This window comes from Lacerta agilis, chromosome 14 (assembly GCF_009819535.1).
Source record: "Lacerta agilis isolate rLacAgi1 chromosome 14, rLacAgi1.pri, whole genome shotgun sequence".
In the NCBI taxonomy this organism is placed as follows: Eukaryota; Metazoa; Chordata; class Lepidosauria; order Squamata; family Lacertidae; genus Lacerta; species Lacerta agilis.
The window spans coordinates 4,073,234-4,086,337 of NC_046325.1; the positions used below are offsets into that span (position 1 = coordinate 4,073,234).

Consider the following 13,104-nt stretch of genomic DNA (forward strand, 5'->3'; position numbering starts at 1 on the left):
TCTTCCTTTGCCCCCCTTTCCTTCTATCTTGCAACACACACTTTCCTCCCCAGCGCCTTCCAGCACCAAAGGAGCTCAGCGCACAATCCGGAAAAGGCGAAGTGGATAGGATTTCTCCTGCGTTCCTGTGTTGTTATTCTTGGGTGTGTGTATGTCTCTCTCTCTCTCTCTCTCTTTCTCTCTTTCTCTCTCTCTGTGTTTCCCCCCTCCCCGATTCCCCCCCTTTCCCCTTCTTTCTTCCCTCCCACCCCCTCCAAAAAAGATGCGTTTCTTTCTCCCCAGATTATTGTCTCCATCTTCTCCTCTGGATCTGGGCAGGCGCCTCAAACTTTCCGGATCTGCCGAAAAGCTGGTGCCAAGGCGAGGATTTATAAAACTTTACTGACCGAGGGGATTTAGACAGACCTCGATAGACCCATCCTTTTTCTTTTTTTAACCCCTCTCTCCCTTTCTCTCTTGATCTCTCTTTTTTAAAAAACATGCACAATAACAATATTATTAGTATTCTCTTTTGCGTGCGTCTGCGCTTTTAGCCCGGTCTGTTTGCAAAAAAAAGGAGTGCTGGTCTCTCTCGCTCTCTCTCTCTCTCTGCCTTCTTGGATTTTTGTGTGTGCGCGCGCGAGAGAGAGATTGTCAAAGAAAGAAAACAAAGGCGAAGAAAGAGAGAAAGGGGGGGGAAAAAAGACTGAAGGGGATTTGGTGCCCCCCTTCCTCCGCAAAAAAAGGAAAAAGGAGTTGTGCCTCTCTTGCAGTAATGGCCCCAGGAATCTCATGGCTTGGATTTTATACAGGTCTCCTGTTCGCTTTGCTAGAACTCTGGTTTATAGAAGGACTCAGCTTGGAACCAATCTATTGGAACACCTCGAACAAAAAGTAAGTATTTTGGAGTGTGTGTGTGTATATATATCTGTGGGTTGTGTTCCCTGCTTACGCACCGGGTCCAAAGTATGTTGTGTGCTGGGATATCGTGGGGTATTGCACTGTGCAAATTCTCCTGGTGGGGTGCACGCGCGCAGAAGTTTGGCACAGGGTGGGGGGAATCTATGTGTGCATTTTTAAAAAATAAAATCTTACTTGGGTTCTTGAGTCTGCAAAATCCTGGACTCAAAAGCCAGAGAATCTAGGGAAATATAATATCCCTTGTGCTTTGGTGGCGGGTAGTTGTGGTGGTCAGATTTCAAGGGAAGGACCAACGGAGTCTTTCTACAGAAGGCTAGTTTCACACCAGTTTCGCTCCAGCTCCTTAACAATTTTTTTTAATACGTTACCCTTTTGCAAACTTCGGCATCTTCCATTTCCTACTCCTGTGGGTTTCATCCGGCTGGGTTAGGAGGACAAGACTTGCAACTGGGTGAGAATTTACTTCTTGGGTTTGCATCAAGAGCTGTTTGTTTTAAATATAGAGATATATATACAGTATATCCAGAGTGAAGCAAGTTTTGATTCCAGTGTCTTCCTCTCCTTAAAGTGTGGTTTCCTTCTCCCTCCCTCCCCTCTTAGCCCTGGAGAGTTTATTTTGATAACTGACTCCAGCTAGTTGGGGAGGTTATGCCTGGCTCCACAGGGTTTTAAAAGATAACGTGCATTTGAAAGTTCCAACCCAACCCTCTCTGCAAAATAGCACTGCCAAAAGAGTTGCCAGCTGTGTTGGTGTGTGTTTCTGTTTTTAACACCCTGATGCTAAAACACATTTGCTTGGAAGTCGATTTCAGTGGAACTCCCCTAATTAAATATGGAATGTCAGCACTGAGTCCAGGAGGGTTTGCACAATCGTTGCGCCAGGGATAACTTAAAAAACCATGCTCATCTGTAATCTAAAGATTGAATGATGAGCTTGTATGTGTGTTGCTGTGATGGCCTTTTTGGTTTTTTTGCAGAGCAGCTGCTGCAAGAGATTTTCTGCGCACTTCGTGTTTGCTGGTTGAAAAGGCATGTGTGTGTGTGTGTGGAGGTGTGCAAACCTTGGTGCTTTCAACTTTTTTTGCGATTTGGGTGGGTCTGTCCAGACTAGGTTCTGTAATTATCTGTGTTCCTCTTTTGTGTGCTCCCATCCACTCCTGTCTCCTGTCTCTCTTTCTCTTTGTATGTGTGGATTAAATGTTCAAAACGCACAAATCCTTTTTTGGGGGGCGGGGGCACACACACACCCCGCTTGGGAAGTTGTTCTGCGGTGCATTGAAATGAATGAGCAGGACAGGAAGTTCTTACACACTGCCCATTTTTTTAAAAATGCATGCGCTCCCATGCAGACACAGAGACACACTCTCTGCCTTCCAGATCACAGTTTTAATAGGTCAGACTAAAAACATACTTTTATTTCTTATTCCTCTTTTCACCCAAGTTTCCATATCTGGTTGAGGTGCTCTTGAGATGGGATGAATACTTTTCTCTCCCTCCCTCCCTCTCTTTCTTAACTCTCTCCCTCTCTCTGCTTGAGTCCCAGAAACTGACTCCCATCTGTTAACAATTGTGGCTAAACCCCCAATAACTTCTGAAACCCTAGTCCTCCTTGCACATTTCCCCCCCTCTCTCTCCTTAAGCAAGGAGGAGGTTGGATTGGAATAATTTATACATAGGAGCTGAGATTCACGATCATATCATTTATATTTTTTATTTTTGCGGGGGGGGGGGGAAACACAGTAGTGTTGTCGCTGGGGAACTGGGGAGGGAATTTTGGGGGGGGGGAGAGAGGAAAGCAAGGCAGTTGTTTGTCAGAAAAATCTCTCTCGCACTTGGAAAAAAAAAACCTGTGATTCATAAGTGCTACAATTTGCGCTCTGTCGCCATGCGAGGCAACGCTTCCTAGCAACAGAAATATATATTAGTACTTAATAGGCCTATTTGCCTAAATCATGGTGTGTGTGTGTGTGTGCATGTGCGTTTTTCTCCTTCTTTCCACCTTTTCTCTCACCTTAAAAATCTCCTCCAAAGGGAGGAGGGGAAATTACGTTTTTTAAAACATCACACATTTCCCCCCCCCCTTCCCTCTCTCCCGCTTTTTGATAAAATGTGCACATCTGATCATTAAAACTCTGTTGGAAACAAGCAAAAGGGACTGAGGGGCAGGTTCTCCACATCTAATTATTTAAAAACTGCAAACCTGAGCAGAGCAGGTCTCTCTCTTCTCTCTGATTTGGTGGCCACAATCCAGTGGGAAATTTCTCCAGCGTAGAAGCCCCATAGAAATGAATGGGTTTGGCAAGAACGCAGACTGCCCTCCAGCCCAAGGCCACATTCATGCCAATGGGGCTCCCGCAGCAGAACTTGGCAAAAAAATAAAAAATAAAATAATTCCAACAAACAACTGCTTTCTTTTAAAATTTATTCCCATTTGTGTCCCAGCAGAGGTATCCCCCACCCCGTGTTGGAATCTCTCCTGTTTGGGGATTTTGGAGGGTGGAGGAGTGCTGTTGTTGTTATTAATATTATCAGTATTTATTATTATTATTATTATTATTATTATTATTATTTTCCTGCAGATTTAGGTCTGAAAGGGGAAGGTTGGGCCAGAGGAAAGAGTGGTCCAGGCAGCTTCAGCTAGTTAAGAGTTGCCTAAAAAATTAGGGAAGGGGGAACGCTTCTCTCCGCTGGAAAAATTGTGGGCAAAGGGGGGGCGCACCCTCGGAAGCTCTGGCCTGTGGGCTGCCCTCGATTGTTTAAAACCAAGCAAGCGAAGGTTGTTTCTCAGAGGAAAAGTTGTTGTTTCCCGAGAACACACACGGAGCAATCGCTTTTTAAAATTGTTCCGCCCAACTCAGCAAAGATTGTGTGGTTTGAGCGTATATCTTCCCTATCCATTTTGTGGCTGGGGGTTTCTCCTCTCCCCCCACCCCGCCAACTGTCTTAACTCATCTCAGGCCCCCTCAGAAGAAAAAGAGAGTTTAGCATGAGTTGTGCATCTTTTTTTGTGACTTCTGCAGGCGCCACTTCTGGCGTGCGAGTTTGGTGTGAATCGGAATATTTGTGTGTGTGTGTGTTGTGCATACCTGTTTGGTTCCCCTCCCGAGCAATAGGGCTGCAATAGATTAATCAACTTAGAAAGCCTTTTTTAAAAGTTGATTGATCTGCTGCCTCGGCTGTCATAATGGCGCGTGTTTGTTTGTGAGGAGGTGATCTTGGTCCCGGCGAATGACTGCTGCAAAGGTCGTGCAGATACATTAAAGGCAGTCTTTCCTTCCGGCAACAGCTTTTGATTTTTAAATAGTTGCGTCCTTGCGCTTCCTTCCGATATCTCGGCGAGCTGAGGTTCCCGTAATGTGCAAATTTATTTAAATGCGACGAGTTAATGAGTCAATAAATTGGTTGACCGCCGTATCCAAAAAAGGTGAGGCAATTTTTCGAAAGTAAAGGTTGCGATTCTTTCATCCTGGGGTCCGTCTCAGTCAAGCTGGGGAAGGGTGTTTGTGGAGGTGGGGGGGGGGAAACACCCATCTGTGATGGTTACTGTGGCAAAAAATAAATGAATTAATCACATACGTCTAAAAGGATGTGAGAGTTGGTTGCAATATCTCCCCCTCCCTAGATTTGCTCATCTATTCTTTATTAACATCTTTCTTTCCCAGTGGAAAAAAGGAGAGTGTGCTTTGCATTTTTTGCCTTCGCGATCAGGTGGCAAACATTTTAGCCTGAGAGATGGGATGTCTTGTCCTCCAAGGGATCTGAGCTGGTCCTCTTCCAGCTCAACCCAGCCCTCTTTGAAATTCTGCCACACCCTAGACTTGGCTGAGATGGATCTCAAGCAGGGGTCCCCAAACTACGGCCCGGGGGCTGGATGCGGCCCAATCGCCTTCTCAATCTGGCCCATGGACAGTCCAGGAATCAGCATGTTTTTACATGAGTAGAATGTGTCCTTTTATTTAAAATGCATCTCTGGGTTATTTGTGGGGCGTAGGAATTCGTTCATTTTTTTTTTTACTTCAAAATATAGTCCGGCCCCCCACAAGGTCTGAGGGACAGTGGACAGGCCCCCTGCTGAAAAAGTTTGCTGACCCCTGAGATTCTCAAGGGTCCTGGTGTCTCAGTGACACTTCGAATCATTGTGGATTGCCAACCCACGGGTATCTCCTTTAATCCCCCCTCGTCCACACGGCTTTCTCCTCGAAATCCTGCTGTTCCCACAACTTTCCTTTTCCATAAACCCAGAGATTACCTGTGCAACCGTTGTGGCTCTCTCCTATTCGGATTTTCAAAACATAGGGAATCTCCGGATTTAGGTAGCAGGACAGTTTTGGATGGCAGGAGTTGGAGGAGATATTAAGCCGAGATGCGGACAGGGGGCCCTTAATCTCTTTCAGGTGTTAATGTGCCTTTAAAAGTGTGAATCCCATAACTGTAGAATCTCCTGCAGGTTGGTTTTGATCAGGTATGTTTCTGCACCTGCCCTTGTTGTTCATCCTTGGTGTACCTTGTTGGCACCCGTCTGTCTCGAGAGACAATGGAGTGTGCCTCCGGGGGGTGAAGTCGAACTGCTACGTAAGCTTGTCCCCGGGCTGCCCAGATGACAAGACCCCTCTTGGCTTCACTGATGTGCTCCAGAGCAAGACGTTTGGCACCAGCGCGGCTGCAGGAGGTCATATCTGTGCATGCAAAGCGAGCCAGAGGTGCATGCCGATCACACATGACCACAGACCTACGCCGTGCCTCCGTGTCGGGCGGACGAGGTGTGTGACCTTCCAGATCATGTTCCCTCACCGCTAACCATGCTGGCTGGAGCTGGTGTGGGTTAGCAGTCCAGAAAACATCCAAAGAGAAGCTCCATCACTTCCTTGCCTTGCACAGAAGGCGCTTTCATCCCCCAGCCGTGAAAGAAGCCAGGCTGGACAGCTCAGTTGCCAAGGTTGCAGGTTCGATCCCCGTATGAGACAGCCGCCCATTCCTGCATTGCAGGAGGTTGGACTAGAGCAGGCATCCCCAACCTTCGGCCCTCCAGATGTTTTGAGACTACAATTCCCATCATCCCTGACCACTGGTCCTGTTAGCTAGGGATCATGGGAGTTGTAGGCCGAAACATCTGGAGGGCCGCAGGTTGGGGATGCCTGGACTAGTCCCATCGCCCTCTCCCCTTTTCAGCTCTGGATTTTAGTCTTTCAGCTACCGTCGGTGAACTCGGTGGCTCCGCCATTTCCACGGATCAAAACCCTCACTTCCCCCGGAAGCGTGAGCGATAGGAGCATTGTGAACGGGAGAAGCCCTTTAGCTGCCCCAACAATGAATATTTCAGCCGGCAAAAGTACGCAGAGACGTTCTGTGTGCATTGCAGTGCGAGGCTTTGCGTCGTCCTAATCTGCGGCTCCGATGTGTTTGGGCAACCGATTTCTATATTTTCCGAAAAGGATTGTTTTCGTTCTTTTATTTATTGAAGTGGGCTGCCTCGGGAGTCTGTGTGTGAGAGACCAGCACATTAGCCGCATCGATGTCCGCTACCAAAACGCTTTCAAGCAGAGTTGTCCCGGTGTGGATTTCTCTGTCACGACCACAACTTGTCCCATGTTTCAACCCACTGCCCAGTATAGCAGTTAACTAGTTTTCTTAGGTCCTGTTTTAATGGAAAGCTCCCCTCTTTAGACTGGATGTTGTTGCCACCTCTTTCAAAACATCTGCTGCGTTTGGAGACCCCCCAAAATCCTGCCCTGATGACACAACATGATGGCACAAAGAGCCTGGGAACTGCAGGCTTCTTCATTTTTTACAGGCCGGATTCTGCGATTGCAGCAATAGGAAAGATCATGGCTCTATGGCCCAGGGGTCAGCAAACTTTTTCAGCAGGGGGCCGGTCCACTGTCCCTCAGACCTTGTGGGGGGGGGGGTCAGACTATATTTTGAAATAAATAAATCAACGAATTCCTATGCCCCACAAATAACCCAGAGGTGCATTTTAAATAAAAGGACACATTCTACTCATGTAAAAACAGGCTGATTCCCGGACCGTCCGCGGGCCGGATTCAGAAGGCGATTGGGCCGGATCTGGCCTCCGGGCCTTAGTTTGCCTACCCATGCTCTATGGCAGCACAGAAAGCTCAGACATTAAATCCCTGACATCTTTGGTCAGAAAGCAAGCGATGCAAAAGACCTTTTTCAGCCCAAGACCCTGGCGGACCACTGGGCTCGATAGGGAAGGGGTTTCCCTGATGAAGAGCATCTGTTTTGCGTCTGCAAAAGTTGCCGGATTCAATCCCCGGCAGGTAGGGCTCTGAATGTCCCCTTCCTGAAACTCCGCCAGGCAATAACTGAGCTAAGGTCTAACTCGGTGTATAAGGCAGTTTTTTCCACGTAGATAACTGTCCCGTTTGGGAGGCGATTCCTGAGATCTGTGGATGAAGGGCCGTATACAAATTTAATAAATAAAAATACATGAGGGGCACACTTATTTTGGGATGTACGCCTCTGAAATTTGTTGCGTGGCTTGGTTGCTTTACGTTGCGTTGCAAGCTGTGTTTTTGCGACAGGGTAGCTGTCTGATACGACCGTCTCACCCCCCGGTGAGGAAGGTTGTGTGGATTTTTGGGCCACGAGCCCCGATGAACTTATACAGGACGGCTGCATCTTGCGCAGGGTTCAGTCCCAAGGGTTCCACGTATACACGAAAACCGCATGCACCTAAAATCTTGGAGCTCTGCAGCTAACAGGGGAAGGGAGGAGAAGGGGAATTGCCTAGCAATTAAAAGCTCTTTTCGTGCTGGGTAACCCAAGGGGACGACCCCGTGAAAAAATAATTTTTAAGCTCTCTGCTTTGCTTGGATTTGAATTGCGCCGTTTCCACCAGCCGCATTGGGTTGAAGTTGCGCAGGTTAAAATGTGTGTTAGAGGTGGTCGTACGGTGCTGTGGATTTATCTGAGCTCTGGTGCGCTAATTAGGATTAAAAACTAATGTGGTTCTCGTATCCCTTGCCCCAGGGGGTCTCACATGACGCTCTGCTCAGTTATGTCAAGTTTAGCCGGCACCCCAGAAGTGTGTACACACCGAGAAGTCGTTCGGTCAGCTCATCCTATTTGGCAGTGATATTTCTTTCTGAAAAGATTGTGTCGGCTTCCCTCTTCTCTCCTGTTATCACAGGTAGGGCAGATCCACATCAGGAGCGGGCGGGCGGCTGTTCAGGATCTACTGGTAAATCATCTCCGAATGATTTATAGTAGATCGTCCGGGGTTTTTGACTCCCTGTTTAATACTTCTCAGCAACCGAGGAACACCTTTTCTGCCTTAAACGAAGCTGCTGAAACATTGAAAACTTTGGAAGAGCCAAGAGTGGACTTTTGTTATGGGAGCTTGGTTCTGTTCCGGTGCTGAAAACAAATGTGCTCCCAGGTTCTTGCTATTCCCAGGTGGGATTTAATTCCGGAAATTCAGGCTGAGGAGTTGACTGGGATGTGTTGTGCAACAAACTCTCTTCCCCAGAAGACCAGACTTTTTAGCGATAAGGAAAGTGATACGAGAAATGCACTGGAAAATGTCGGATAATAACACTTGCTCTCACGCCACGCCGTCTGACCTCCCTGAAAACAGATTGCGATGAATGCTAAAGAAAAGGGAAGCTCCTGTAAGGTTCGAATGTGCTCTGAGTTCTGCCTTTTGCACCTCACTCTGGCCGGCAGATCTTTGGGGCCCCTCAAGAAGCAAAGTAGATCTGACAGACTTAAATTCTGTCCACCCCTAATCTACGCAACAAACTTACATATCTGTTTTTGATTACCAGTTTTAGCCAGCTTGGTTCTCCTCCTGCCCGCCCTGAAAGGATCTTGGGAATTGTAGTTTTGGTGAACATGCCAAGACCTCAGAGAAATTCTTATCCTCCTTCGCACAGTTTCCTGGAGAGAATGTCTGACTCCTGAACCATTTTGAAATCTGTTGCGTACAGATGGATTCAGCCGGAGTGTCAGACAGCAAAAGGCTGCTAGCCTGACCCAACGCGCAGTCTGTTTTTGTGGCCTATAGGAGGGCATCGGTAGATGTGCAAAAGATCCGGGAGGATTTGAGATTTTGCATTCAAATGTGTTCTCCCCGTTGGTTATCTGAGAATAAGCGCTGCTGCAGGCGTGCTCATTTATTCACAAAATATTTATATAGAGTACCATCTCGTGTACAATATCAGTGGGGTGTAAGACAATGGATACTTTAATATAATAAAAAAGACAAAATACCATACAGACATTAGGTAAAGGTAAAGGGACCCCTGACCATTAGGTCCAGTCATGGACGGCTCTGGGGTTGCGGCACTCATCTCGCTTTACTGGCCGAGGGAGCCGGCATACAGCTTCTGGGTCATGTGGCCAGCATGACTAAGCCGCTTCTGGAGAACCAGAGCAGCGCACGGAAACGCCGTTTACCTTCCCGCCAGAGTGGTACCTATTTATCTACCTGCACTTTGACGTGCTTTCGAACTGCTAGGTGGGCAGGAGCAGGGACCGAGCAACGGGAGCTCCCCCCGTCGCGGGGATTTGAACCGCCGACCTTCCGATTGGCAAGTCCTAGGCTCTGTGGTTTAGACCACAGCGCCACCCACGTAATGTACAGACATTAGACAGTACCAAATGATCACTTAGAATGACTGGCCAATCTTAAGAAAAATTAAACTGATCAGGCCCGTTGGCATAAAAAGGTATTCACCGAGATACCCAAAAGTCAGAGGTGAGGGTGACTAATGTATCTCCGCTGGAAGTGTTGTTGTTGTTGTTGTTGTTAGCAGGACATAATTAACAACAACAACAGAAGGATATGAACATATATAAAAGAGAAGGCTATGAACATATATAAAAGATAATAGTTAAAAAGCCAATAAACGACAATAAAATAAAAATGAATTTATTGAACTACAAATAGTAAAAAAACAGCACAGCCCTCTTTAAAAGCCCTTTCCTTAAAAAAACAACAGTCAGTCCCCCAAGCCAGTCAGAATAAAAGTCTTTTGTTGTCCTGCCAGCGGAAGGACAGCAAGGAGGGAGCCGTTCCGGCTTCTCTCAGAAGGGAGTTCCAAAGTTGCCTAGAGCAGCCACCACCAACAAGGCCCTGCCCCGCGTCCCTGTGAGGGTGGCGGGAGCGAGAAAAGGGCCTCCCCCAAAGATCCCAGAGCCTAGGCAGAATCAAAGGGGAGAATACGGCCCTTCAGACAGTCAGATGTGGATTTATAACTCATAACCGTCAGTGTGAATTGTGAGCAGTGTCCATCTCTGTTTTAAGGCGGTTTGGAAGCCACAGTGGCGGCGGCTGAGGAGCGAGGCTTTTGGGTCCTTGCAGGTAGCTCTGTGAAGACGCCAGCGCTCTGCGTGGCAGCAGCTATGGAAGAAGCAAATTCGGCACGAGCGATCGCGAGCTGCAAATAAAACCAGTAACTGAGCATAATGCCGTCACTCGTGAACCTGCGGTGCGACTGCGCTCGGGATGCTGTGTATAGTTTTGGTCACCCCAGAGAAGAGTTTCCTCCCTCTCTCGCAATCCTAGAACCCAGGGCCGTTTGGTGCAGCTGGGTTGGGGAAGGAGAAAGAAAGTCCTTCTCCCTCCGCGTCGTCCAAACGATGGGCTATGCTCCTGCAAGTGACGGGCGCCATCTTGGAAGTCTTTGCGAAAGGATTCCCTCCACCGTTTGTCGGAAACCTCGAGAGGGGAGAACCCGGCTGGGCCAGAGTCCTGCTTGCGGTCTTCCAAAGAGGTGCCCGTGAGAACAGGACGCTGGGCTCAATGGACCTTTACCCTGACCCAGCAGGGCTTTCACACATGCACGCCGACACTTGAGATCCTTGCGTCATGCCACGGACGGATACTAAAGGGGGCCTGACTCAAGCAGCACCACGCCACGGACTCTGGGGCATGTCCTGGCGCAAGCGGCGCATGTTCCCGTCTGCCTTTGCCTCGGTTTCCCCCGCAGGAAACAACCGCAGCCTTCATCTCAGGGGTGTTGCCTCTTGCGACGAGGGCTGTAAACAAAACGCCGGCAACGTTTGCTAACCTCTCCGCATGGAAAGGAGCCTGCTTGGGATCTTTACACGGAGCTCTTCCGGCGCCGCGGCCCTCCTGCGTAACCCGCAAGCCCCCTCGCTGAAGTTGACCCAATAAAAGCGATCTGCTTACCTGCTTCGGTTTGGCAGCTGTAAAAACCAGCTGTCAATCTGGGTGTAGCTTTGACGGCTCGGCTCCTTGTAAAATATTTTCTTCCTCTTGACACCTGGGGAGTTGCCTGTGATTCCCTGGCAAACAGATGTCAAATTGTTTAAGACGTTTTTTGTCTTTATTTCCTGTCAGGCAATTCGGCATGAAGAATATATATTCTTCCCGTTTGCCACTAGGAAACGCCACCCCTTTGCCTAAAATGTGACATTTATGATCGGTAAGAATCTCACATCTTGAGTGCTTCTGTGGAGCCAGTCTGGCACCCGTTTTGATTTCTCTCTCTCCCCCTTTTCTTAGACTGGCGCACCCAGGTTTTATCCTTCCTTGCAAATGAAAAACCAGCCGATCCGAAGTCACTTGACACTGTCCCTTACGGGGGCTTCTGGCCTTGATGGTCCTTGGTCCGCCCTCCCCCCAAAAAAACTGCATGCGGCAATCTGTAATCTGTTTCTGATTGTAGCCTTTATACTCTTTTTGTCTCGCTGAGTAATCTTGTGGAGAGGATTCGGGGCGTGAGGGGTCCTGCCCTCGCGTCTGCGCCAGGGTCCGGTTGGATGACCTTGATGGTCTTTTGCAGACATGTAATTGCGTAGCGCAGTACTCTTCCTTCAAAAGCCTATCATTTCAGAAGAGGCATTGCGTGCCAATGATTTCTTTTCCCTTCCTTTGGAAAAAAAGAGAGACTTTTTTGTGTGTGTACGCACTGTACATTTAAAGCACATCCCTCCTCCTTTGCAAAGAATCTTGGGAACTGTAGCTCTGTGAGGTGTAAACTATAGTTTCCAGGATTCCCTGGGGGAAAGGCGTACTTTAATGGTTTTTTTGTGTGTGTGTGTATACAGGTGAAACTTGAAAAATTAGAATATCATGGAAAGGTTCATTTCTTTCAGTAATTCAACCTAAAAGGTGAAACTAATATATGAGATAGACTCATGACATGCAAAGCGAGATATGTCAAGCCTTTATTTGTTATAATTGTGATGATTATGGCGTACAGCTGATGAGAACCCCAAATTAACAATCTCAATTTGGGGGTTTTCATCAGCTGTACGCCAAAATCATCACAATTATAACAAGCAAAGGCTTGACATATCTCGCTTTGCATGTCATGAGTCTATCTCATATATTAAACTCCAGTAGCTAATGAAAACAATTGCTTACATAAATGGACTTTTCCACAATATTCTAATTTTTCGAGTTTCACCTGTATGTGTGTGTGTGTCTGTATTCCACCTTTACTTCCAAGCAGCTCAAAGAGGTGCACATGGTTTTCCTCCTCTGCATTTCCTCTTCACAACAACCCTGCAAGGTAGGTCAGGGTGAGAGGCCGGACGTGACCCAAGGTCATCCACTGAGCCTTATGGCTGAGCGGGGATTCAAACCTGGCTGCCAAATCCGCTCTGCCTGCGGGTGATTCTCAGACCATGCAGATGGATGGCACAAGAGTCCCTTTGATCATGTGCAGAGTGCTTTTTCCTCGCGACCGGTTTTCACGAACGGTGTGTGATGCCACAAGGAATAATGCTGGACGCCGAAGCTCAGCCTGGTTCCCTCTCTTGTCTCTCAGAAGTCTGGAATTATTCCAAAACCATCCCCGGTTCTATGCACTTCAGATCCATTGCCTCAATGCCATCGCCACAGCCGCCTTCAAGTCCCTCAGGCCGTTTGGGATAAACAAGATATTTTAAAATTAAAGTGATGCCTTTTTTCTCTCTGGAGCAACAAACCGAACGAAACCGGGGTTTTCTGCCTCCTCGTTTTAAACAAATAAACAAATCTCCCGAATTTCGACACTGAATCTCTCAAATGCGTCTTTGGGGCGGATGCACAGATGTTTATGCGGCGAAAAAGTTGCTGTTGTTTTGCAGGCCCTCAGAGTGCCTTCCGGAAGGTTCCGTTTTGTTGTAGGCGTAAGGAAACATCTTTTACAAATTCATATTTCCACATTGCTTATTAACGGTTGCAACATTGAGGGGCAGATCACGGTATGCATATGTGCCGTTGCC

General features: G+C 47.7%; 1 protein-coding gene across 1 annotated transcript in view; it reads left to right on the forward strand.

Annotated features, from left to right (window-relative positions):
* Positions 1-708: 708 nt before the first annotated feature.
* The window catches only part of EFNB3 (ephrin B3), a 63,918-nt gene continuing 51,522 nt past the window's right edge, over positions 709-13,104 (forward strand). Inside the window, exon 1 of the mRNA XM_033170264.1 lies at positions 709-873. Coding sequence (XP_033026155.1) covers positions 755-873 — 119 coding nt within the window. The 5' untranslated portion in view covers positions 709-754. The remainder of the gene's footprint in view (positions 874-13,104) is intronic.